Genomic DNA, 27,264 nt, shown 5'->3' with positions numbered 1-27,264 from the left:
CTTGCATAAGAACTTTCCCTTTGACTTCTACAGATCATGTCCTACACTGTGAGGCATATTCTGAGCAGCCTTCCTTTCTTTGGTATGTCTATCAGAGTAATGTTATCTTTGTTTTAACTGGCTGACTTTCAGAGGTTTTGAAAAGATTCCTGAGGTTCCTTTCTTTGATTGGACAAGTGACAGAGCAGTGAATAGGAGTAAGGTCCTTTGGGCTCCAGGCTGGGGATCTGTCTGCTGAGTCTGTGTGTGTGTGTGTCAACTGCTTTTATCCCAAATAACTAAATCGGTCTAACAGTGAAAATCAGACTCCAGCTATTATTCTCCAGCTTTGTTTCGTGTGTTTCTTTGCCTGGGTTGCATGGAACTGATCCCAACTGATTCTCCTCACAGCCCTTGTTACTCATCCTTTGGGGTTAGACAACTCACTGTACAGCCTGGAGCTCTCCTGGTATCGGCAATGTTGATTATGTTTTCATCATTTCGAGGGGGGGCATATCAGATAACTAATTGCAGACTATGATATCACTGCCTGCAATTTTTCCCCCGAGGTGCTGTGCAGCTGTACCACGTCCTGCTGGAGTCTGAAAACTTTCAGCTCCCTATTGGGTGAGACTATTACAAAAAGACTAATATTAATGTCAGCAGCAAGGAGGTTTATCATAAGTGATGACACAGTATCGGCTCACTCAGGATGTTTACCAGAGCAACAGTTGCCACGCAGATAAAGCATGATTGGAAGATGCATTAGCAGATTCTTTTCTTCCTACAGCAACTGCTGAGGACTGAAGCATATTTCAAGTACTTACTTGCATTTTGAGTGACTCTGTGAAGGCTTGATTTATTAAGAGCACTACCCCCACACCCATTGTTTTAAAGCAGTAGCCAGGAGAGCTGTCAGTTAAGAGACTGGAGATTTTTGTCCATCAGCAGACAGATACAGAGACAGTGACTGCAATGATCCGTAGGCAGATTCATTAGGAGCAACAATTTAGAAGAAAGCCAGCAGCTTGAGCTTTGTCTCGCATCCCATTTCCGGTGTGCACTTCCAGAAATGCAAGGAATACTTGCTAATTTTTGTTGGAGAAAGGAGAACCTCCCACAGCACTGTATCCCACTCTGGCCCCTGTGCATACGTCCAGCCACATTTCTTTTTCACTGCAGAGATCCACGTCAGCCCACTTGGACCTCAAGGTTAGCATGGCTGTCTCATGACTTTTGACGCAGTTAGCAGCACACAGGAAAGTGAGAAAGCTACACTCTTATTTGCTTTTTTAGACTGAATTACTAGGTACCCAAATATAACTGGGTAGTAGGAACAGCTTAGGCACAACTTCAAAGAAAGTTCTGACTTTACACCTTTGGATCTATGGAGAGTCATCTTCACTTTCTTGTCACCACACCCAGCTACTAAGAATACGTTGTCTCTATTTATAGCAGGAACACCTTGCAAACATGCAGGTAAATCCCTTTTAAACTGTTTTCCTGGACATTGCTGTCTTTAAAAAGCCAGGTGTGCAGAGAATTTTTCCCTCCCTGAATATCATATATCTATTATGGATATAATTATGTGGCGTTTTTCTCTCCCATTGCAATTTTCAAGGCTTAGAACATTTTTCTGTGCCAAACTGAAATTAAAATATGACATTTTAAAAGATCCCTGAGGAAAACTTTTGTCTGGGTTCCTTAAACCATCTACATGTATTGCAGCCATGTAAACATTTAAATCTAACTTTCTTAAGTGATTTTATTTTATTTTGTGCAAATGAATTATTTTCATTTCAGAATTAAGGGTAATTTCATACTGGAAAACAAATTCCTTATTTTGCTTTATTTAAGTATCCACAAGGGATAATTTGAAAACTAAAAATAAGGTTTATTGCCACTAAATCTAGAAATGTATTTCCTATAAATCATTGTAGGTTTCACAGCTTGGCAATACTCCAAGGAAAGTATTTCATCGAATAACTCCCAAGAATCTGTAAAGACTTTTGCTGTCACTATTTGGAGAAGCCTGGCTTATGGTGCAGGTGGTCTATTTCTAGATCTGTTTCTCTGCTTTCTTTGGAGAATATTGGTTGGCAGAACCAGAATATCATAACTGGAGGAACACAAAACCAGCCACACTTAATGATGATGTGTGTGACTTGATCCTTGGCGCTTTTGTGTTGGGATGGTAAAGGACTACCGGCTTCATTCACATGGATCTTGCAAATTTGACTTCTGAATTTGGATCAGTGTGTAGTCATCCTAGTTTTGAGTCCTATTTTCCCAGCACAGTTTTCCTTTCCTCATCAAGCCCCGAGGGATTCAAGTATAGGTGTGTTTTAATGATGTTGACACGTGTCTATTAGTGACTGTGGCTGGGATTAATGAATCATTTTACATAACCTAGCAAACAGCTATCCAGTGGTTTTCATCACTGCCTTGGGCTTCAGTCCAACTTCTGACATAAAGGTAAAAGCCTCTGTATCCTGTTACAGTTGCCTGGGCTGCAAGTTGCTTGAGTGAACTTTTTACTAATAGACTGAAGAAAAGGTAGAATACTCAGCAAATAATGCTTTCCAGGAAAGCATTGTGTGTCTTGTAGGACCATGTGTGTTGTAGTATATTGAGGAATCACTGAATAATATTTTTTGTACATTTTAAGTTCTCACAGATGTCAAAATGGCAGTAATCAGACTTACGTAATATATACATTGACAAAATGTTTTGGATCCTGAAATGCTTTATGAATTCATCCCATATGAAATTTTGTATTCAGAGGCCATTTCCTTGAGTCAGAAATAAAATATGCATTCTTATTTAGCCATGAAGTAGTTTTCTTCAGAAACAATTGGAAAATCAAGCATAACTAGAGATAGGTCTGAACTGAGAGACAAGATCTGAATTGTCCAGATTTTAGGACTCATGTGGCCCAATTCATAGATTTGCCTGAAGAGGAATAGTAATAACTAGGATTTTCTTTTAAATATATTTTAATCTGTTTCCAGTACATTACTTTTTGCTGCTTCATTGCTAGCATGCATTTAAAGCAGGGGATAATATTCATAATGCAGGTATCAGTGCTAAGCTGGTGGTGGTTCCTGTTCAGAAGTGTCAGTACAAAATTCAATAATCTCTGATTATAAGGAAACAATTACACATGTACATCTGCCTAGAGCTAGAAATCAGTTTAATAAATATAGAACATAGTTCTTACAGTAAATGTAAATCCTCTATCTATTAAAACAAAGAGAATGAAAACTATAAGCATTGTCAAACCTCTAGTTCTGTCCCTGTTGTCAGCCCCAGTTTAGCACATCCTGGTGAGCTATCAGTCATCTTGAACCACAAACTGAAAAGGAAAATCCCCACCAAAACATCCCCCTAACATTTCCTGGTTGCCATGCAGCTCAGCGTGCGGTTTTACCAAGAAGTCTGTTAGCACGTACAAGTCTTACACTGCTTTCGCTCCAGCGGGGCAGGGTGTTCGCACATCTTCCACTTGCCTTGCTTTGATGTATCTCTGCAGCTGCTAAAAGATCTGCTGCTTTTTTTTTTTCTTTCCCTCCAATAAAAGACAGTTTGAGAATGAAACCCCCAGGTGGTGTCTTGAAAACAATGAAAACTGGGGAGTAGTGCATGAGGCATCCATACAGTACACCAAAAATCTTCATGGAAAATTAATTCCAGTGGGAAGAGTTAGCGTGAGTCAGTGTTACTCATTATACATAAACGTTGCAGAATCAGGGTGGAAGTGGAAATTGCACCTGGTTTCTTACAGTGACAGTTTCTAACAAGCCTCTCCTATTAATTATCAGGGTGTAACTCACACTTCTCTGACAGTACAATGCTCTTTAGTCTGTGTGAGGCGATTCCACTCCACCAGTGGGCTCTAGCTAGCAAATTGTCTGGGGAACCAAAGTTAGTGATTTTGGCTGACAAGTATTGATTGAACCTGGTTTAGGTGTGTGAATGAGGATAGCAGAGAAAGGTTTGCATGCAGCTGCTTGAGAGAGGGCACCAGAAACCCCAGCAAGGATGGGGAGAAATGTGGAAGTTTATGCTTTCCATGCTCATAAAGCTCAGCACAGACAGAAGCACTTCATGGCTTTGGGTTGTGTCACCCAATCTTATGGTCTGGGTGAGATTGATGACTATGACAATTCAAATGTTTTTCATACTGTTTGCCTTCTTCAAGGGCTATTATTAAACAGCTGTAGCAAATCATGTGAATGAAGGAAAAAAGGAAGGATTGTGTCCTGTCAGTCCCCAAAGCCAGACAGCTCTAGGAGGAGGAAGGAGGGAAAGTTAGCGTGCTGTTGGTGATTTCACTGTGAGTCCACTCTGAGTCAGCCCCTTTGAAGATGCAAAAACGTTAAAAGGATCAGCAATAGTTGGTCACGCAGAATGAGTTTTACATTGCCTTGGCACTTGGAACACAATAAAAATCCATCTTTTGCATAAGTGTGTTACAGCCAGCGAAGTAACATCAATATAAAATTAATGGATTTGGCCTTCTTGCCCTATGGGAAAGGGTGAGATATGTGTTTTGATTTAAATTTACAGTCATGTTTCTTCCTTAATTCAAAATTACTCTGTAAACCTCAGCATGGGAAAAAAAAAAATAAGGTATTAATTTAGTTTAGATCCCATCATTTGTTTTTGATATGGTATTTATTGGTGTGATTAGAATTTTTTTTGTTAATTCAGTTAAGGGTCCCTCCCCATTGTGTGAACGTTAAAATCTGAGACTATACAGTAAAAATGCTGTGTTTCCAGATAGCTCATTTTTAAAATGTGGTAATTACTGCCTTCAAAGAGTAGATGCTGAATTTACACAATTTGCTTAGACTGTGAAATTCTGTGTGAGTTTTGGGTACCAAAGCAAGTTTTGCTTTGGTCCTTTTTCCATACTCAGCTCTTCATGAACAGAGTGTCTCTGCTACAGCAGTGGTACTTTTGGAATAGTAGGCGTAGAAGATATCATCAAAGTGAAGACAAAGATGCTGTCTCAGCATTACTTTAGGACACAGTGCCAACGAATTGGATGGCCTCAAAGCCAGTTTTGAGAACTGGATTGCCACATTTTTGCCTGGGGTTTCCTGGACACCCACGTGATCTCTCATGCTGCGCAGGCAAGGCTTCCTGGGAGCTTGGCTGGGCTTTTTCGTGCAGCTGGGCAGCACACGTGCAGTCAGCCTGGTACCTCCCAGCAGCCCAGTCCTGGGCTGCAGGGTCGACTCAGGCTGAGCATTTCCATGGAAAATAAACACATGTGTAGGCATGCAGCCCACGTGTAGTTCCATTAAGCCTATCTGTGTGAGTAAGCCTACTTTTTTGAGCAGCAGAACTCTTAGGTAATTGACTCTCTAAGTGGAATTCTCACTATGAGTGAATTTCAGAGTAGTAATAGAGCAAAAATTGTTGTGTTTAAAACCAGGAATGGGCTGAGGTTTGATGATAGCTAAATCAACTCTCTCTAAACAAAAGCAAACTTCACTTTATTATTCAGTGAATCTAGGATTAACTGCAATCAAATGGAACCCAAAGCAAGTGTATGTGGTATCTGCTTTCACAGTGAAAGCTTTTTAGAAATTAGCCTAAAATTATCAGAAAAGATGTTGATGCTCCAAGAAAATTTATCTCCAAAATCACTGAGCTTGTTACGTTAACGTAATCAAGTACAACTTTGTGATCTTATCCTCATATTTAACATTAGGTCTTGGGCCTCACAGAGTGTGTTTTAGGAAGAGAGAATCAAGAAGGGAAAACTAAAGAGAAACCTTTTTTTTTTGTCTAGGTCATTTAATAGCTGCTTAATACAGCTACTGCCTGGACAACTTCCAAGACACTATCAGGCTTTGAATATGAAATATTTGGAGCCAAAGTAGAAGTCACTGGCATGGCAGATGTGAGAGCAGCTCCATCCTAGCAGTAGTCAAGGAGTGGCAGAAGGGCCATATGTTTTTTAATGACATGTGACAACAAAATATTAAAAATACAAAGAATTGTAATTAGCAAGACTGTCAAATAGCTCTGAAATACTAATTGATTTTGTCTAAATTAATTTTTTTTTTGTCAGACAATACGCTGGGGAAGGTGGAATTGTTGGAAAAGAGGGTTTTTTTCCATTCATTTTGTGAGAAGGCTATCCAAGTAACAATAATGATTAATTCTGTTGCTTATGGTGCAAGCATTCAAGATTGGATGCATGGCTTTTGAGCTTCTTTGGACAAGCAAGCATCAATACTATTGGACTCCTACCTATGCTGTGAATAGGGGTTGTCCTCTCATGCATCACCCAGCCTGCATCTTATCTCCTGCATTTTATCTCCTTGAGTGTTTCCTGTGAGCTATGGAAAGTTCCTTGAGGTTTACACTGAGTAGATACCCTGTACACAGATTAACATCAATTTATGAATGGACAAAAGTAATTAGAGTGCATGACTTGAATATTGTAATTTGCTTTCACATTTATGCTGTAGAACAAAATAAACTGTCAAGCAAAAATCACATTAGGAAAGTTGCTCATTATTTATAATGTGTCAATGCAAATGTGCATGAATTACATCTCGTGTCTTTTAGAAAAACAGTTTTTATATATCATCTTTTTCTTTCAAATAGACAGTAAGGACACACCCTTTTAATATTGGAGAAGACTGGTCTATTTTTCCCTTTCTTGCACATGGAACTTCCATTAAAATTAAGATAAAAATGAGTCATGCTCCTCTTTTCACTGGAAATAATAGCTACTCCTATGAAGTGTGCTTTGCAGTTGTCATTCTGGTCTGGAGTTGCCACTGCTTTTTTTCTCTTGAGGGAAAGGTGGGGCAGAAGCAAAATTAATTCACATTCCTTTGAAGTGTCCTGTTGTTTCCCCATTTCTCTCTACGCACATGATTGTTCTTATTTGTATTGATATTATTGTTATTATTAACCCTTTCTTCTGCGCATTAGTGTCAATGGCATGTTAATTGTCCTAGATAGCCTACAAAAACACGGGGTATTGCTGTTTTTGGGAAGGCTGAAGATTTGGCTCATGCCTCAGCCCAAAGAGGGAAAGTATGAAAAAGGTGATTGAAAGTGGCAGTGCTTTTTTGAATGGATTGGTAGCTGTTACTTGTTGTGGGTTTGCTTTGAAAGCAATATACTTGAAAAAACTATTTTCCAGGTTTCAGTGAAGCATTAGGTATACATTTTTAACATCTTTTTTCTTTTCTTTTGATAACAGAATTCAATGTAAGTTGCAGATATGGAGGAGTTTTTCATGTTGAAAAAAATGGTCGCTACAGTCTCACGCGATCTGAAGCAGTTGAACTCTGCAGAGCTCTCAACAGTACCTTGGCAACACTAGAGCAGCTGAAGAAAGCTCATGAGCTTGGATTTGAAACTTGCAGGTAAAGAAACTTGGAAACATAGTATATCATGACACCACTAGTGTAGTAATTACATTTGACTTACTGTAGATGCTATGATTAGCTAAATAAGTTATATTCTATAATGAAAAAACTTCTTTGTGCATGTGTATGTTTGCTCTGAGCCCAGTAATTAGTAAGTCCTTGATGCATATATTTTTTTGCCATTTATTTTTTTAAAGAAATCACAACCTCACACAGATAAAATATAAAGCTAACAAAAGACTGACAGTATAATCAGCTAATTAGGAAGATGTTCATATCCTAGTGTGTCACTGAACCATTGGTAAGATAAGTATGTGGAAAGTAAGGACCTAATTTGAGGTCAAAGGCTGAGGATGGTGAATGCAGTGAATGGAACTCAGTCTTGTCAAGGAACAGTAAAAAGCAGCAGGTGGTACTGTGAGGGGTCAACTCTTGACATCCCAGTGAAAAAATGGCCACAGTACTAGTGCATTTCTGTAATCTGTGAATGGAGATGTTTCACATGACAGCTACAGTAATTATTAAAAATCCCAAAACCACATTGTCAAGTGACCTAATTACCTGCTGTAATTAATGATGTATAGGGCAACAAATGTGGATGACACAGACTCCCCAGTTTCTCAAAAAATAACTAGACCAAGAGACTAGAAATTACAGAAAACTTTTAATTCAAGAAAATTAGGTGAATAAAAATATGTGAGGCTGAACAATCGCAATCTTCTCAGTGTTTCCTCATAGCAGAGGTTCTTCATCAACTTCATGACCCTCCCCTGAACTCCAATAGGTCCATGTCCTTCTTGTGATAGGGACCCCAGAGCTGGACACAGCACTTCAGGTGGGGTCTCAGAGCAGAGAGGGGGAATCTGCCCCCTTGACCTGCTGCCCACGCTGCTTGGGACACAGCCCAGGATGAGTTTGGCTCTCTGGGCTGCAAGCAGGCACTGCTGCCTCGTGTCCAGCCTCTCATCCAGCAGTACCCCCAGGTTTTTCTGGGCAGGCTGCTCCCAGTGTGTTTTTACCCCAGCTGGTATTGGTGCACTGCTTCCACTGCCTGTGCATTTCCTTCCTGTGCCTTAGTCCCAAAACACCTGTGCTGGTCTCTTGGCTTGGTTTCCTGATTCCTTACACTGGTATCAAGAGCTCTTGCACTCTGTGGAAGGAATCCTTGAAGACCATCTCTGTTCTTGTCCCTGAGGGCAGTTTCCCAGGATGGCCTATTGACTACCTCCTTGAAGTGCTGGAATTTTACTTCACTAAAATTAAGGGTTTGACTTCTCTCCTCTCCTTGCTCATTTCTCTCAGGACTTCAAACACCACTGCATGATCACTGCAGCCCAGGAGATTCATGGTGGCACACCATTATGGAGTGTAAATAAATGTCAGCAAATTTTCAACTTTATTGCAGTCTAACTTAAACAGCAAACATGTAGAAATTGAATTTATCTTCTAACTAGCACAGAAAAATTCAATGGACATGTCTCCAAAATTTTAAGACTTTCACTCTGGTACTATGAGAAATAGTCCTGACATCAATGCTGCTTGCAACTATTTCCTGTTCTGGCATGTTCATTTCACAAGTATTGTGGTGGTGGAATACGTGAACAGAGAATTCTTAGAGGATTCTACCATTAGAAGTGGAAATGTAATTTAAAATTGTACCATGTAAAGACTAAAAGAGTTCTTTCCTCTGAGGGGAAGTCCCTCATAATGCAGTAGGCATGATCTTTTCAGACATTAGCACATGAACATACACAGCATTCTGAATTGCCCAGCACTACACCATATTTAGAGATCAAATCCTAAATAATGCGTAGGGGTAGAAATTTCTATGCAAGCCATTAAGAGTATTCTAAACTATGAAAAGTATTTTCTAAAGCTAAAATATGAAGGCAATTGAAAGAAGAAGAAGGATTTTTTTCGCCCAGGGGGAATCTGTAATTTTTAATTAATGTTACAATTCCCTAATTCACAATTTACCAGAGGACAGATTTGGACATGCAAGCCATGTAGATAGGATTTCTTCCTCCCTTCCTTCTGGCCAACCCTCCCACTCTATTACTTTCATTTGTTGATCCTGTGCTAGAAATAATACTTGTCAGTAAGCTTTAGCTCTGATTAAATGTGAGTAGGAGAGGGAAAATATGCTGTATATAACCATCCAAATGTGCGTGAATAAGATGAATCAACAGAGCATAACACAAGTAGGTCAGTATTGGTTTGTAAAGTGTCAGCACTGTAAGCTTAGTTGGGAGTGTGAGTAAAGCAATTTATAATTCCACCTACAAGAGTTTCAGAATTGCAGGTATCTGCACATTAGACATGAAACTCAAATGATGTTCCTAGATAAAAAATTGCAAAGCTGTGACATTTGCTCCTCCCTGATAAATCATTCCTCTCAAGAAGTAAAGCAAAACCCAAACCAAACTCCAGTTCTTGTTACCATTCTATCACATCTCCAGTTAAATACATTGGAATCAATCAGGTGTTACAGGATTGCAAAAGAGTAACAATATATTGTACCTTATATAATCACAGTCTTCACTGAATTACGTGAGCTCCATGCACAATAATCACACTGTTCAACTGAAAGATACAATAAGAATTTGTGGATGAATGATTCTTGTATTTGAGTATTTTACTAGGCCATCAGTTTTTGCAGATAATGATGTGTATTGCAATCATTCTTTAAACTTGCTCAAGTACCATAAATTGAGCCCTCAACATTTCTATGTGAAATGTTTTGGTGTGTTATGTCAAAGCAATGAAAATGTGAATCCCTAAAGAATGGGAATTTAGTGTCAGGTAATACAAACTCACACTGAACAAAAAGTGCACTCACCTCCCTCACTTTCACTCCCTTGCTCTGGAACTGATCACCCTAGCTAGCCAAAAAGATGCATATTTAATGTAAATGTGTTTAGGTCTAGAAATTAAACACAAAATGATGTTGAGTGATGGGAGACTGATGTAGCTGCATGTGAGAAAGGAACACTCAAATGAAAAAGGAACAAAAAAGCAGCAAAACAGTATGAATAAATGCATGAACTTTTAAAAAAGAATGGCTTCTTTGTAGCTTCTTAATGTTTGAGGTGTGGTTTATTTACCTCTGTTGTTCACAGGTATGGTTTTGTGGTGGGATATATTGTTATCCCACGGATCAATCCCTATCATCTTTGTGCAGCAAATAACACTGGCATTTACAAACTTTCAGCAAATACAACTGCTCGGTATGATGCATACTGTTACAATGCAACAGGTAAGGAGATGATTTTATGATGCATTTTAGAAACAGATTAACTAAAAATAACATATGTAATCTCTTAGTTAAGGTACTGGGATGAGGGTTTATATAATAAACATAGCCTGGTTTTCAGCTGAGAAATACATTTTGTCAACCTCTAGAAGTGAATCTGTCATGTTAATCATCATAGCAATGACCATTTTGTTATCAGGGTGTTTGGAACCAAGTCACTTTTCTGGCCTTGGGACAAACTTTGCAGCTTCAGAACAGTTCATTATAATGGCTTAGTGAAGTGAACCAGTGCAGCAGTGAATCTGAAAGACACAACTGCTGTCAGCCCTGGCACTCAGCTCTTCTGTTCATGCAGACGTGAGCTTTACAGCCAGGAGCAGTTTTTTGTGTTTTGGGAGTGGCTGCCACCTGCAGCAGCTCCAAGGCCTGCGATGGCCATCCCCGGCACATGGACACGGCTGCTGCTCTCCTGTTTGCAGATTCATTCAGTATTTGCTCAGGCAAATCTCCATTTAGACATGAGGCAGCTGGACAGCAACATGTGTCAGCAGCAGACCGCTTTCATCTAAGGTTTTGGACTTTTTAATAGTTGGAGATATTATAGCAAATTATTAGGAAAGTGTATATAGTCTGTGACAGATGCTGAAAACACTGTTTGAAAATAAAGTCTAAAATAACTTCATGGATCTTGAATTTCAGTAGATTGTGACATTTGTAGTGGAAGCAGAGAGTTCTTACAGAAAGTTGTAGGAAAAGTTCATCGATGATTTGAATGCAGTGATTTTTTTTTTGTTTGTTCTTGGTAGTGATATAATTAAAGATCTCTGCATTGGTGTAGTATCATGTGAATTGCTATTGTCTGTCACTCACAGATGACTACAATGGTGATGTCCATCCCCTCCAGATCTTTATAACTCCTCCCAAGCATTATTCCCTACCAGCAGTATGAGCAGATAGCTCATACACTAGCCCCAAGTGGGGCACTTCAGCCCACAGGAGCCAGCAGTGCTCACCAGAGCAGGGCACACGCTGCTGCTTCTGCTGAGCCCTCCCCAGAGGGACGGAGTCTTGCCAACTAAAAAAGATTAGAGTTGCCACTGCCACAATGACAGTGGGTCTGACTGCATTGAAACTGTGTCATAAGGCTGTTTTAACTGGCATTGATTGCAGACATCTTCTGGAATGGTTATGGAAATGGAGAATCTCATTGTTAGCTGATGGAACAATCTTGAAGTGCCCCACCTGGGAAGGTGGTACATCAGTGAATAACATTTGTTTGGAAATTTGCTTCCAGTCCTCCTCATCTGAAGCTGATGTTTTGTCATTATGTACAACTGATTTAGGCATACATGTGATTTTTTAATCCATTTTTTTCAAATTAATACTTTCTATTTTCCTTCTTTCACAGAAACAGAGGAAAAAACATGTGAGCCAGTTGTAAAAATAGATACTTCCTTACTCAGTAACCAGGATGAAACAGGTACTGTAGTGATTAGAAAGACATGCACTTGCTCAGTTTTTAGTAGCTAGTTCTCTTATTTTTACATAAACAATCAGTAATATTAAAAAAGCCAAGCCAAACATAAGAAAAAGAAGTTAAGAGATGTTCAGTAGAAGTTAAAGCAACTAGTTGCTTGTCTTCCCCTAAAGCCTATGGAGTTTGGTTTATTTCAGGATACCAAACATTTTTTGTATAGGTATTTGACATTTTTGGGACCTCAGAGCTGCTAATATCCCTTTGAGATAAAGGAATTTGCTTAAGACTGCAACCTTCATACATCTGATTTGAGCTGTTTGTTAGAAAAGCTGCTGGAAGCTGAAAAAAGGCTCATAATAAATTATTTCTTCCAACTCTAAATTCTGATTGACTTTATAAATGCCAAGACATTATGTTAAAATCAAGCCGTTTGATAAAAATAAGTGATGCAATTCAGGCCCTACAAATGCAAAAACCATATAAATTAGCATAAATGCATTAGACATATTTTAGTGATATATTATCTAGGTTAGCTAGGAGGGCAAAAATGGGTGAACCGTTGTTAATCCATAGGCACTATTCTTTATTATGCCTGTGTACCTCCTTGACATGAATTCTGTTTAATTCCGTTTCCGCAGTTATTAGCAACGCGGACGGCTCCCACTTCAACCCGGACGGCACACGTCACACCGGTGGAGAGTCCTCCACCTCAGGGGTGGATGATGAAAATGCGGGTAGTGGATCAACTCACGAGACAACTGCCATGGATGCCTCCATCAGCAGGTCCAGCCCCTCGTATTATGGAAGTCCTACTCCAGTCTCACAGCTCCCAGGTCATTCTTCTGGAGGAAGTGAAAAAGGATTTCCTGGAAGAGACTTTGGTAAGGACAGTAGGCTGACACTAATTTTGTAGGGCCCCGCCAAATACAAATGCCATGTTCTTTTCTACTTATTTTATTTAATGTTTTATGTTGCTTGTGTGACTGAAATTATCAGAGGTCTGAAAGACTCGTTCCCATTGAATGTTAGGGGTACAGATATAAGTCATCCTCTAAGAACAGTAAAACTTACTGTGTGACTACAGGCTTTTTATCAAATCACCAATAAATTACCAGTGAAGGATGCCAGTATGTTGCATTACTATCCTCAATACATACTGAAATTAATAAAAAAAAAAGCAAGAGCATTAGGATTATAAAATTACTTTTCACTGGTGGTGTACTCATGGCATGTTATGCTTGTTTTGACATGTAGCTAGCACCATTAAAGGTAAATCCTAAGACTGTCTTGCTAAGGAACTAGGATCAGAAACATTCCCCACATTCCCCAAGGTGTGTGCAATGTATTTCTATTGGTTGCTGTTACAACTGTTACCATCTCTGCTTGCATGCATAGTCTAGATTTTTGGACTAAACCTCAGAATATATCAGCAGAGGGGAATATGAATAACTTCACTCACTGCTCTAGATTCCCTGTGCTCATGTCATACAGCTACAATGAGATCTTGTACCACGTAAACAGATCATTGCCATAATGTTCATTGTCACTGTAATGCATTCTCCTCTTCAAACGATCTGTTTGGGTGATATCCTTACTGTGTCAGTGAGATAAGCTTGTGTGGGATCTGCATCTTTCTTCTCTCTTGGACTAGTACATGAAGGAATGGAGCTTGCAGGGTGGAATAGTTGAAGTACTTGTGAGTACTGTATTGCAACTGGGCTTATGAAATAGTAATGATTTATCCATCACCATACAGATGATGAATTTCCATCTGTATCACCTGACACCTCTTTTGGGACGACAGCTGGTGATTTCCATGACGAAGATGATGGGCAGTATCCTGCAAGTACCAGTAAGATTTATGTTTCATAATAACAACATTACACACAGATCACATTAAAATTGCTTTCTTCTTCCAGAAGGGCGTTCTGGTAAGTGATGAAGTATACAACACCTCAGAAATTGGAAAGACATTGAAATAGACTACTTTCTAGACTGGTTAAGTGGGAAATGAGCTTCACTCTCTGAGACAAGGGGAGCAAAATCATTTACAGTATGTTTGCTGCAATGCTTGTACCTGAGCTCGGAAAGACTGCTGTTTTGGGTTTCCCACAGCTGGTTTGTCACTTTATGAGGAATCACAAATTAGTACAACCTATTATTGCTTGAAGTCAATTTATTTCTGAGGTAGAAAAGGATTTTTTTGTAGATTCGTGATGTTATTCTAATATATTTGTAGTTGTGAATGTACGTTCCATGTCAAAAACCATGGCCTTGCTGACCAAGGCAGTGCTTTATATGGTAGTTGCAACTACCAAGCCTTTTGTGCACTGCAAAATCTAATTTCACCCTTGCTGTTGGCAATATTCATAAGAATTGGGGTCTCTGGTTACTCCACAGTCTTTGAGGACCCAAAAGAACAACAGCCATCTTCTCTTCTTTGTCCTTAAATAGCTTTACTGAGTTGGAAAAACTGCTTATGATGTTTTTATCAAATATGTAGTGCACAGCAGCTACAATAAATAAAAAGCTTTTGAAGTCCTCTTCCACATTTTAAAGTGGAAATAACGTACATATGTTCACACTAGTTCTTATGGTTAGAGTGATAAAGATCTTTGTCTCAGAAAATGTAGTGAACCTAAAGGGAGAACATTTTAATTATACAGAGGAAATCTACAGAGGCTTGTTGTAGTAAAGATCCAACTGATAGAAGGGAAAGTTCCTTCACACTGGCTCTTTTTTTTCTCCATCAGGGGAATCCATGTTGCTTGATTGTCTGTTGGTTGCTGATAGTTGGTCAAATGGTCTAAGTGACTTGGAGAAATGGTGCCCTCATCACTGTATTTAGAGGAAGAATGATTGTATGCATTACAGTTAGCAAAAGCTTTGCTAAAAGACATAAATTATTAAACCCAAACATCTTTTCTCAGAAGATGTGAAGATTAGTAACGCCTTATAAGTATGTAGATAGAAAAAGAAATATTAGGTTGATTTTACCCCCAACCTTGAAAAAAAGTAGAGAATTTTTGTTGCTTGTTTCCAGTGAAAGCTTTTGTTACAAAATGTTGTCTGTAAGGGGTGGAGGTTTCAGAAAATCCCACCTGTAATAGTGGGGAGTTTGGTTGGCTCTGGTGGTGATTTTTCCTTCCTATATGTTTGCTTTTGTGTGCACATGTGACTTAATCTTTCCTTGTGCTGGTGTTTCTGTACCCACTGAAAAAACCTGTGCATCGTTTCTGTACAGGAAAGCTTTCTGTTTTCGTTTTAATACTTGATTATCAAATGTATTGGTCCTAAATATGTATGTCCCTTCCTCTTGCTAGCAGCTCTCTCTCATGGGCAAGGTTGTTTTACAGAGGGAAAACTGGAGATATTTAACATCTGAAAAGATCAAAGAAGCTATAGAGCAATGTGATAAAATGCATCAATAATGATAAATGTGTATCACAGAAGTGATAGCATTGGCAGGTTTGTTTACAGAGGTAGGAATGATAAACTGATTCTCTAGAGGAAAAAAAAAATCTTATGAAAGTAATGCTCCTGGGCTTTTCTGATAGCTTTGGCTGTTACCCAGCAACATCACTTTAACACAGAGTGTTTAACTCATTTAGTTTAATTTTACTGCATTATAAATGAATCAGTAACCTAGCAGTCCTTTTAGAAAGACATAAAGTATAAGCTGTGCATCTCTCTGAGAAGTCATCAAATATTCAGTAGCACAGGAAAAAATGACATGGAGAGCAGTCCTAAAAAGAAGGAATAAAGCCATGTCCCAATATCTGTTACTTAGTTTGCATAGCAGTGCAGGCTCAGTGGAATATCCTGGTCACAATTTAATTTCCCAGAGAAAAATCCCACAGACAGGGAAGTAGAAAATTAAGAAATAAGTAAAGAAAAGTATTTGTCGTATATCTTCAGATAGATGGCTGAAAATCTATCTATGTATCTAATTCTGTAGTATGCTACAGTGAGAAACAAAATTGGTGGCTCTCCACTGTACTACAATTCATTCATAAAGTTTTTTAAAAAGATATATAGCTTAATCTAAAGAATTCTGTGCTATGATTTGAAATGAGCAATTTGCAAAGCTTCTTGTTCTTCAGATGATACACATTCATTCTTGCTCGGGATTTGGACATCACAGGTGGTGTGCTCCATCAAGTTAATGGGCCAGATTAATACAACATCAGCACTTTACCATTGACTTTCTCTCCTTGCCCAGACACGTTTTACTCTTTGTTATTAACAAATTATGATTCACCTCTAGGTGTGCCATGAATCAGATGTAGAACTCTTACTGATTAATGAGCTACCTACAGGAACAGTAACACTGACTGATTTTTTTTCATCCATATATGATATACACATTTATATCTATTTGCATACAAATACCCATATGGATGCACAGTGGAAGAAAAGGCTGTAGATTCCTGTAATTATTCAAAGCAGAAACATTTTTTCATTCAGAAATATCTATCACAAACCTGTAGAACTTAATATTTGATATGCTGTGTTCTGAGGAAATGTTGTGGATTGCTAATTTGATAGGAGTAAAGCTGCGCCTCTCACCCTGTGATATACTAATGCCTGCCTGGAAAGTGGTTCTGGTGTAAAATTAGCTGCCAGCATCAGGACAAGGGGAATGCATGAGCCTTTTGAATATCCTCAGTTCTGAGCTCAGGTCCTTGGAAGCATTGGCTTTGTAGATACTTACATCTTTTGATTTTTTGTCATCTTGGTGGATGTTCCTCATTCTGGGCTCTATTTCAAGGACTATCTGCTCTCTCCTGCTGTCAGAGCCTGTGAAGAACTCCTTAACCTTATGGAATGTGGAGTGGTGAAAGGCCCCACAGGGCTTTTTGATGGCTGCTCTCAAGGGAGCATGTTCTTTCCTGGGAGTGCCCAAAGTGCTTGCATCTGGCTAGGCATTGGAGGAATGTAATGACACCATGGGTTCATACATTCTCCCTGCTCTCACATGCGTCTGTGGGCATGAGCGTGCTCAAGGTGCTGCTGCTGGTGGACTGGACTTTGCTGGAGGAGAAGTTGCTTCTCAAGAAATAACCACAAGATCGTGGTAAATTGAGCCATGTCCTAACAGCTCCAGGGCCTCATCATGACAGCCTGGAGAAAACTACCACCCAAGCTTGGTGGAATCCGTTCCCAGACAACTGGTGGTGGTCGAATCCTGGAGAGAAGACGCAAGAGCCCACGCCAGCAACCAGGGGTAAAGAATGCCATGCTCAGAGGCTGCTTGGAGTAGGGGGTGAATGACCAGAGAGCAGAGCAGCAAGGTGCACAAACTCTAAGTGGAAGGAGGGATGAATGGGTGACATTTCTCACTGCTGTTCATTGCACTGTGACGGGCTCCCTGTCACAGACTGCAGATGTGGTAGCAATGGAGCAGTTGTGCACACTGTCCGTGTGCCATGGAGGCATTCTGCCTGTCTGAAAGGGATGAGTATGGGAGCATGCCATTATGTAAAGCATGTACCTGGGTCTGTCTTTGTTCCTGTTTGGAAGCAGTTCAGGAGCAGACTGTTCCAATGGGAAGGACTTGTGGGGGAGAGGAAGGAAAGGATTTCAAGGCAGTATTCTGCTCTACCTGCTATGTGCTGTGAACATGGAAAGGTTCCCAAAATGTATGTAAGAACTTGAGAGGAACAGCTTCAGCTGGGCCATGGCAGAGGGGAGAACCCCTTGTGAGTGAAAAGGCCAGGAGCAGCTATGGCCCCTGGGAAGCACGGGGCTGTAAATTCTCCTCTGTGACTGCAAGGCTGTGAGTAGGGGAGGCAGGAAAGCTGAAGTGCCACCAGCAGAAGGCCTTGTGGGTTAGGGCTTCATGGCAGGTTTAACATCATCACAGCAGGTGTGACCTCCAGTGGCAGTGATTCAGATGATGAAGACTCTTCTGAGGAGATTGTGTATCCCACCATGTTTCCAGGCTGGGGCAGGAGTGTGGCCAAGGACGAGACTTCTCCGAGTACGAGTAAGGAACTTCCGTTGGCTTTGGTTGGTTTGTTCTTTGTCCTGTTCTACCTGATGCTCCCCCTTCTTAGCTGCACATACATTGTTTGAAAATTGGATGATCGCATCAGCTCTTTTTCAAATCCATCAGCCATGTCACAAAAAAGCCAAATTGAGAGTGTTTGTGCTCCATATAGCTAAAAGCACTTTCTTCTATTGATTCTTGAAGTGTTATCTTCCTTCTCATTTGACTTGTGGATTTTCCTTGTGACTTCTTGGTAGTCAAGGACTGATTTCATTTGGAGGGAATTTCCAGCCTCCTAGAAGTGGCACAATTATTTCTCTTAGTCTGCCAACAATTAGTTGGCTTGCGTAGCATGGTGGATATAAAAAACTGTAGACTCCTGTAGTTTTTCTAAGCAGAAATCTCTTTCCGTCCATTAATGCCAGGCATAAATCTAGGTATCCTGCTATTTGATATACTATGTTGTGAGAATAGGCTGTGCATTGGTAACAGGATACAAGTAAAGCTGCTCCTATCTCTCCATGCTGTACTGGCGCCTACTCTGAAAGGTGTTTCTGGTGTGCATTTAGCTGCCAGCATCAGGTCAAGGGTAGTGCATGCGTCTTTTGAGAGGAATGGCCTCAGTTCTCGGGTCCTTGGCAGGATTGGCTTCATGGGCTTGTCAGTAGAAGACCAGTTTGCTTCTCTGGGTGTGCTTATCTCTGGGTATCCCTTTTGCCTATCATGGATACTTCTTTCATCTTTTGTATGTGACTTTTTGTCATCTTGGTGGATGTTCCTCATTCTGGGCTCTATTTCAAGGACTATCTGCTCTCTCCTGCTGTCAGAGCCTGTGAAGAACTCCTTAACCTTATGGAACGTGGAGTGGTGAAAAGCCCCACGGTGCTTTTTGATGGCGGCTCTCAAGGGAGCATGTTCTTTCCTGGGAGTGCCCAAAGTGCTTGCATCTGGCTAGGCATTGGAGGAATGTAATGACACCATGGGTTCATACATTCTCCCTGCTCTCACATGCGTCTGTGGGCATGAGCGTGCTCAAGGTGCTGCTGCTGGTGGACTGGACTTTGCTGGAGGAGAAGTTGCTTCTCAAGAAATAACCACAAGATCGTGGTAAATTGAGCCATGTCCTAACAGCTCCAGGGCCTCATCATGACAGCCTGGAGAAAACTACCACCCAGGCTTGGTGGAATCCGTTCCCAGACAACTGGTGGTGGTCGAATCCTGGAGAGAAGACGCAAGAGCCCACGCCAGCAACCAGGGGTAAAGAATGCCATGCTCAGAGGCTGCTTGGAGTAGGGGGTGAATGACCAGAGAGCAGAGCAGCAAGGTGCACAAACTCTAAGTGGAAGGAGGGATGAATGGGTGACATTTCTCACTGCTGTTCATTGCACTGTGACGGGCTCCCTGTCACAGACTGCAGATGTGGTAGCAATGGAGCAGTTGTGCACACTGTCCGTGTGCCATGGAGGCATTCTGCCTGTCTGAAAGGGATGAGTATGGGAGCATGCCATTATGTAAAGCATGTTCCTGGGTCTGTCTTTGTTCCCGTTTGGAAGCAGTTTAGGAGCAGAGTGTTCCAATGGGAAGGACTTGTAGGGGAGAGGAAGGAAAGGATTTCAAGGCAGTATTCTGCTCTACCTGCTATGTGCTGTGAACATGGAAAGGTTCCCAAAATGTATGTAAGAGCTCGAGAGGAGCAGCTTCAGCTGGGCCATGGCAGAGGGGAGAACCCCTTGTGAGTGAAAGGCCAGGAGCAGCTATGGCCCCTGGGAAGCACGGGGCTGTAAATTCTCCTCTGTGACTGCAAGGCTGTGAGTAGGGGAGGCAGGAAAGCTGAAGTGCCACCAGCAGAAGGCCTTGTGGGTTAGGGCTTCATGGCAGATTTAACATCATCACAGCAGGTGTGACCTCCAGTGGCAGTGATTCAGATGATGAAGACTCTTCTGAGGAGATTGTGTATCCCACCATGTTTCCAGGCTGGGGCAGGAGTGTGGCCAAGGACGAGACTTCTCCGAGTACGAGTAAGGAACTTCCGTTGGCTTTGGTTGGTTTGTTCTTTGTCCTGTTCTACCTGATGCTCCCCCTTCTTAGCTGCACATACATTGTTTGAAAATTGGATGATCGCATCAGCTCTTTTTCAAATCCATCAGCCATGTCACAAAAAAGCCAAATTGAGAGTGTTTGTGCTCCATATAGCTAAAAGCACTTTCTTCTATTGATTCTTGAAGTGTTATCTTCCTTCTCATTTGACTTGTGGATTTTCCTTGTGACTTCTTGGTAGTCAAGGACTGATTTCATTTGGAGGGAATTTCCATCCTCCTAGAAGTGGCACAATTATTTCTCTTAGTCTGCCAACAATTAGTTGGCTTGCGTAGCATGGTGGATATAAAAAACTGTAGACTCCTGTAGTTTTTCTAAGCAGAAATCTCTTTCCGTCCATTAATGCCAGGCATAAATCTAGGTATCCTGCTATTTGATATACTATGTTGTGAGAATAGGCTGTGCATTGGTAACAGGATACAAGTAAAGCTGCTCCTATCTCTCCATGCTGTACTGGCGCCTACTCTGAAAGGTGTTTCTGGTGTGCATTTAGCTGCCAGCATCAGGTCAAGGGTAGTGCATGCGTCTTTTGAGAGGAATGGCCTCAGTTCTCGGGTCCTTGGCAGGATTGGCTTCATGGGCTTGTCAGTAGAAGACCAGTTTGCTTCTCTGGGTGTGCTTATCTCTGGGTATCCCTTTTGCCTATCATGGATACTTCTTTCATCTTTTGTATGTGACTTTTTGTCATCTTGGTGGATGTTCCTCATTCTGGGCTCTATTTCAAGGACTATCTGCTCTCTCCTGCTGTCAGAGCCTGTGAAGAACTCCTTAACCTTATGGAACGTGGAGTGGTGAAAAGCCCCACGGTGCTTTTTGATGGCTGCTCTCAAGGGAGCATGTTCTTTCCTGGGAGTGCCCAAAGTGCTTGCATCTGGCTAGGCATTGGAGGAATGTAATGACACCATGGGTTCATACATTCTCCCTGCTCTCACATGCGTCTGTGGGCATGAGCGTGCTCAAGGTGCTGCTGCTGGTGGACTGGACTTTGCTGGAGGAGAAGTTGCTTCTCAAGAAATAACCACAAGATCGTGGTAAATTGAGCCATGTCCTAACAGCTCCAGGGCCTCATCATGACAGCCTGGAGAAAACTACCACCCAGGCTTGGTGGAATCCGTTCCCAGACAACTGGTGGTGGTCGAATCCTGGAGAGAAGACGCAAGAGCCCACGCCAGCAACCAGGGGTAAAGAATGCCATGCTCAGAGGCTGCTTGGAGTAGGGGGTGAATGACCAGAGAGCAGAGCAGCAAGGTGCACAAACTCTAAGTGGAAGGAGGGATGAATGGGTGACATTTCTCACTGCTGTTCATTGCACTGTGACGGGCTCCCTGTCACAGACTGCAGATGTGGTAGCAATGGAGCAGTTGTGCACACTGTCCGTGTGCCATGGAGGCATTCTGCCTGTCTGAAAGGGATGAGTATGGGAGCATGCCATTATGTAAAGCATGTTCCTGGGTCTGTCTTTGTTCCTGTTTGGAAGCAGTTCAGGAGCAGACTGTTCCAATGAGAAGGACTTGTAGGGGAGAGGAAGGAAAGGATTTCAAGGCAGTATTCTGCTCTACCTGCTATGTACTGTGAACATGGAAAGGTTTCCAAAATGTATGTAAGAGCTTGAGAGGAGCAGCTTCAGCTGGGCCATGGCAGAGGGGAGAACCCCTTGTGAGTGAAAGGCCAGGAGCAGCTATGGCCCCTGGGAAGCACGGGGCTGTAAATTCTCCTCTGTGACTGCAAGGCTGCGAGTAGGGGAGGCAGGAAAGCTGAAGTGCCACCAGCAGAAGGCTTTGTGGGTTAGGGCTTCATGGCAGATTTAACATCATCACAGCAGGTGTGACCTCCAGTGGCAGTGATTCAGATGATGAAGACTCTTCTGAGGAGATTGTGTATCCCACCATGTTTCCAGGCTGGGGCAGGAGTGTGGCCAAGGACGAGACTTCTCCAAGGACGAGTAAGGAATTTCCGTTGGCTTTGGATTGTTTCTGTCTTGATTTTCCTGTCCTACCTGATTTTCCTCCTCCTTTGTCATGCATATATTTTGTGAAAATTGGATAATCTTCTTATCAACTGTTCCCTTCAGAAATATCTCGTATGTGACTTGATTATAATCTCCGATCCCTAGGATAAAATAATATTTCTTCTTTCACTACTTAAAATTAGTATCTCATTTTCATGTTTATTCAAATTTTGTTTTTACTCATGATTATTCATGACAAAAAATTTTATCTTTCATTCTATTAATTTATTTAAATGTTAATATAATTACATCTCTTGGTATATATAACCTACATCTATTTAATAGCAGACTTCCTCTCTATTGAGGATGCTCACGCACAATTTGAAAAGGCCAATTCCATGTCCCTTTTTCATTGAGAACTGTCAACAATACAGTCTTGTGTTTGCTACCTTTTACACACATTGAGTCTTCTAACATCATCTCATTTGTTTTGTGACCTCAGATGTCTACGCATCCAGTGTTACAACTGAGATATTTTAATACATAGCTTTTTTTTCCTCGTATGAATAGTCTCACAGTTACCATCTGAGAACTCTTCTTTAATTCAAAAGCCATCCATAGGTGAAATAGTTTTTGTCTGAAAACCAGAAAAACACCATATATGAAGGTGAAAGCTAAATGCTATGTGTCACTGAAGTGCACAAACTGCTACTTGGCTTTTTGATGAGGGAATGGCCCCATCCCTGAGGGCTTTTAGCATAGATGTTGCTGTTAAATACTATACTCTAATGCTCATACTTGTACAAAGATATTAATCTGTTCTATTTCTGTAGTTTTATTTAATTTAAGTACATCTTTGTGTGTCTGTTGTCTGTGCTCTTATTTAATCAGCAGTCACTGTTCATAAGCCTTTTATTTTTTTGAAGATAGTGCAGTATTTGGGTTTTTTCAGCAGTGGTTTCCATTTTTAGTAGAAAATGCAAAATCAGGAATTCATCTTGCTTTGGGACTTCTTATGTTTCTTCCTATGCTTTGGATAGTTTTGGTGTTTATTTATCTTCTAGACTCTGCATTGGCAACTTGTCCCACAGGTGTACTGCATTCCATACCTGTGACAGCTTAGTGGTGTCTGCATGATCCATGGGTGAAAGTCTATTCAGTCTCTGGTCACAGACTCTTGTAGAAGTTCTGGTTTATATATTTTTAATTGTATTATAACTTTCTTGACTAATATTGGCTTCCTGGTGCTTGTCAAGGTGCTCTCATTTTTTTGCAGACCTTCAAATTTTTGCTCAGTCGTGGGTATTCCTAACATGGTACTTCTTGAGTACTTCTTGAGTACTTAGCAAGCATGTTTTATGTGTATTGAGATACCTGCCATAATCCTTACATCCAGCATTATTCTTAAAACATGAGTTTAAATTTCTACAACTGCTCTAATGGTTTTGCAGTGCTTCTACTGTACATTTTTCTTCTGCTGCTTGTTTTTCCCATTTTTCTCGGGAAGCTTTGCATCTCTCAAATGCAAAGAAAAGAGCAACTGGTTTGTTGTGAAGGGATTTGATAAGAAGAGTAAAGACACTACAGCTAGGCTATGCAAGAAGTTCCATTTTCCATCACCTTTATGGCACACATGGACAGCAGATTTAGAGCACAGTCAGTATTGAATCCTCCATTCTCCCAACAGCTGTGGACTCACAACACGAAACATTTCTGGAAATCACCACACAAGGCCATTGGAACCCCACCTTTACAGATGAAGAGGAGCAGGATTCTAGCTCTGCTAGCAGGGGTAAAGCAATCAAGCATTTCAGATAATACTCAGATTTCTGATATAATTCAGGGAATTATGACACTCAGGGTGCAGCTGTTTGTAATTCCCACACCATTAGCCTCAGTTCATCAGTTCAGAGTAATACCTTTACATTATTTGTACTAGAGACCTCACAGGTGGCATCTGTAACATTCATCTGTCAATTCAAGTCTATCTTATGTACACAAAGTTCATTTCTTGCCACTTCTCCTCACATCTCTGGTATTTTAAAATTTGCACTGCCAGCAGTGTGCAATAAAACAGAGAAGTCTGTAACTTTTGGTGAGAAAAAAATTCCTTTTTCTACTTCAAAATTTCTATTGTGAAATCTGTAGACAAAAGACAAAAAAGGGAGCTAGTGTTTCCAATACATAAATTGTCCTACAAAGGATAATACACTACCTCCAGATGAACTGGAGGTGAAAATTTTGCTACCAGTGTAAGTGCCAGTAGCCAACCAAGATACCAAAATGTTCTGGTCAGTAGGCAAGAGCTACAGAGTGCATCCTCAAGCTATTTTTCTATGTCCATCTGGTTCTGAGATTGTTTTGAACAGCAGAAGTTTATGCAATTGGCATTAGAACAGATTCTGTAATCACACAGAAATGCTTTTTGTCTTTTAGTGGTGAAATATTGTTAGATCACTTGTATTCATACATTGATTAATATTACCTCTTTTTTGTAAGATAATGTATATGTGTTCAGTTTAATTTAAAAATTATGAACTACATTTGCATGAGCGCTGTCTTTACAAATATTTCATTGCCTGAATGTGAAGATAAATATTCCTTCAGTTTTTCTCTTCTTGGGAAATAGCACAGTTTCTCTCTCTGATAATTTATGACATATATGACACATCCAGCTCATTCTTTGCATGCTCTGATTAAGGACCTTAGCTTTACTTTTATATACCATTCATGGAAATGTTTGATACTTAAGGCAAACATATTCCAGCTGAGTTCTTATGCTTATGTTAGGTTTATTGATGTATCTTTTCCAAATCTTTGTTAGAACATCTCTTATGGTGGTGGTACTTCAGCTGACTGCATCTTCTGCTGTGTAAACAACAGCAAATTAAAGAGTAAGCAATGAATTAATTTTATTGGTGAGAGCTTTAATTATTATTGAGTTCAAAATAAGTATGCTTATCTACTTAAATAAACCTACTTATTTAATTCATCCAATCTCAGAAGAAATTACAATTTCCTTAGGGCCAGCTTTGTAATTATGCAATTGAGATAACTCAAAAGAAAAAGTTCATCAGTGTTTTACTTTAAAAACACAGAATACAAACAAACTCAACAGTTAAGTTTGTAATGATAAATATGAAATATTTAAACTGTTCTTTCTATGAACTCTTCTGGTTCTCGCATATCTCTTATCTTCCACTGGTCATTGGGATCTTTTCTAGTGTATTTAAATCTTCTGGTGCTCCTGGTGAGGCTCTTGTGTGATCAGGTTTCCAAAGGACTTCTGTTTTCTTTCATCTTTCATTTCACATGAAATGCAACAACAAGAAAAAGCCAAAACGCAAAAGCCAAACACCCTTGTTATGTAGACTATGATGATAAGCATAATATGATGATGTTGAGTATTTTGATCATTATTGATTCAATCACAATCTTACCAGCACTAGTTACAAGTGAAAATGAAAAACAGCAAGGACCAACCCAACATCCGCTATTACACAGCCTTCATTCTGGAGGAATCAGTCAAGAACAAAATCCTGCAAATACCACTGGCAGTATTGAACAACGTGAATTTACTACTGCAGGTGAAAATTATTTTGGAAAGGAAACTTCTACAGGTAATATTGCAGGTCACATTTTAGTAAATTTTCAGGATTTTATAAAGATTTAGTTTTAGGATGTTTTACTCACATTTTTGCATTCTGAGGCCATAACACGGGTTCTGTGAATAAACCTCAGCAATTTTGATGTTAAATTATTAATTTTTTAATTAGTATGTTCTTCAGATTTTTCCTGGATGTTTCTCTTCTATTTGTCTTGTATGTCAAGACATCTAGTAGGTTAATTCTGTAACTGTCTCCTACGTTTTGTGTTGTGTGTCATGCAGTCACAAGCTTTCAACAAGCTGTCTGCCAGGGTTTTGTCTGCAGGAAACAGAGAAGGCTTAAGAGGAAAAATAATAATGTGTGCTGCATTTTTCACTCCTTTGGCAACTGTGTTCACTCTCCTGTTGCAAGACATTCTTGGCCCTGGGATTTTTTTTCCCAGTTTTTGTTAATGACAGTTATATCTAAAAAAAATTATCTAAAATGTTTACTCATCCCACTTTTGAGCTATAGCAATATGAAGGGAAGAAAACAAAGCAATGTAGAATAAGAGAGAGGCTTCTCTCTTTCATTGGTTGAATCAATTGAAACATAAAAGATAGAATCACGCTGTAAAGGTGGTAACTTAAAATTGATATATTTTAATTTCTGTTCCTGTGAGTGTACCAAACTTACAAGTTAATGACAGATGTGCTATACTAAGCACTCTCAACAGTGAAAGCACCACAGTCATCATCTGCCCTTGTGGATTATCAAATGCAGGTCTCTGATAATCTAAACTACTACACCAATACATAATGGCCTAATTGCAATTAAAATTGTAACACACTGTGGCAAATTTCCTGCTTTTTTGCCCCCCTTATTGGGTTGAAGGGGTTAAGAAGGTTTATGCTTTTTTACACAATTTGGGTACTCTTTTGCTTTGATTGTGTAATAAAATCTACAGGTTGGTTGACATGGATTGTGTTTTTCTAAATAACTACAAGATCAGATATTCTCCAGCTGTATGCTGTCTTATTCATTGTGTGCACCATTCACAAATCTGAACCATGACCTAGCATTACCCTTTGTCACACCTCTTTGTGTGTTTTCCTGGAGATGCTGCAACTAATGAAACAGTGAAACTTTGAGGAGAAGAAATTGGATATAGTCCACACACTCAAATTATGTGATTAAAATCTTACTGATGGGTCATATCCTTGCATATTTATGTCTGAGGTTTTAAATTCTGCATCAGTGAATTTTGGTTTAATATTCAACAATACAAACTTGACAGCAAGATTCAGATAAACACAACTTGATTCTGAAAAGCATGTGCTCATTTTGAGGAAGGATTTGGTCCTACTTATGACAGTTGGCAGCTTTTCTAAATATAAACCAGGATGAGAAGCAAATCTACTTTACTTCTCTTTGCCATTAAATGTAGTAGACATGTGAGCAAGACTTGTCATAGAGACAAGAACTGAAGAGGAGAATAATGGAGAAATGGATCTTTATATGCTGAGTT

At 40.1% G+C, this 27,264-nt stretch overlaps 1 protein-coding gene across 1 annotated transcript in view; it reads left to right on the top strand.

Annotated features, from left to right (window-relative positions):
* CD44 (CD44 molecule (IN blood group)) overlaps positions 1-27,264 on the top strand; it is a 58,979-nt gene that overhangs the window by 17,832 nt on the left and 13,883 nt on the right. Inside the window, 13 exon segments of the mRNA XM_071427622.1 lie at positions 7,214-7,379; positions 10,502-10,638; positions 12,044-12,115; positions 12,751-12,993; positions 13,869-13,964; positions 17,214-17,339; positions 17,979-18,101; positions 19,236-19,361; positions 20,000-20,122; positions 21,257-21,382; positions 22,021-22,143; positions 23,837-23,941; positions 25,578-25,769. Coding sequence (XP_071283723.1) covers positions 7,214-7,379; positions 10,502-10,638; positions 12,044-12,115; positions 12,751-12,993; positions 13,869-13,964; positions 17,214-17,339; positions 17,979-18,101; positions 19,236-19,361; positions 20,000-20,122; positions 21,257-21,382; positions 22,021-22,143; positions 23,837-23,941; positions 25,578-25,769 — 1,758 coding nt within the window.

The sequence above is a fragment of the Agelaius tricolor genome, unplaced genomic scaffold (genome assembly GCF_023055355.1).
Source record: "Agelaius tricolor isolate 1412-34295 unplaced genomic scaffold, bAgeTri1.0.p SCAF_5, whole genome shotgun sequence".
NCBI lineage: Eukaryota > Metazoa > Chordata > Aves > Passeriformes > Icteridae > Agelaius > Agelaius tricolor.
The sequence above is the reverse complement of the archived record's forward strand: the minus strand, read 5'-3'. Positions and strand labels throughout refer to the sequence as shown.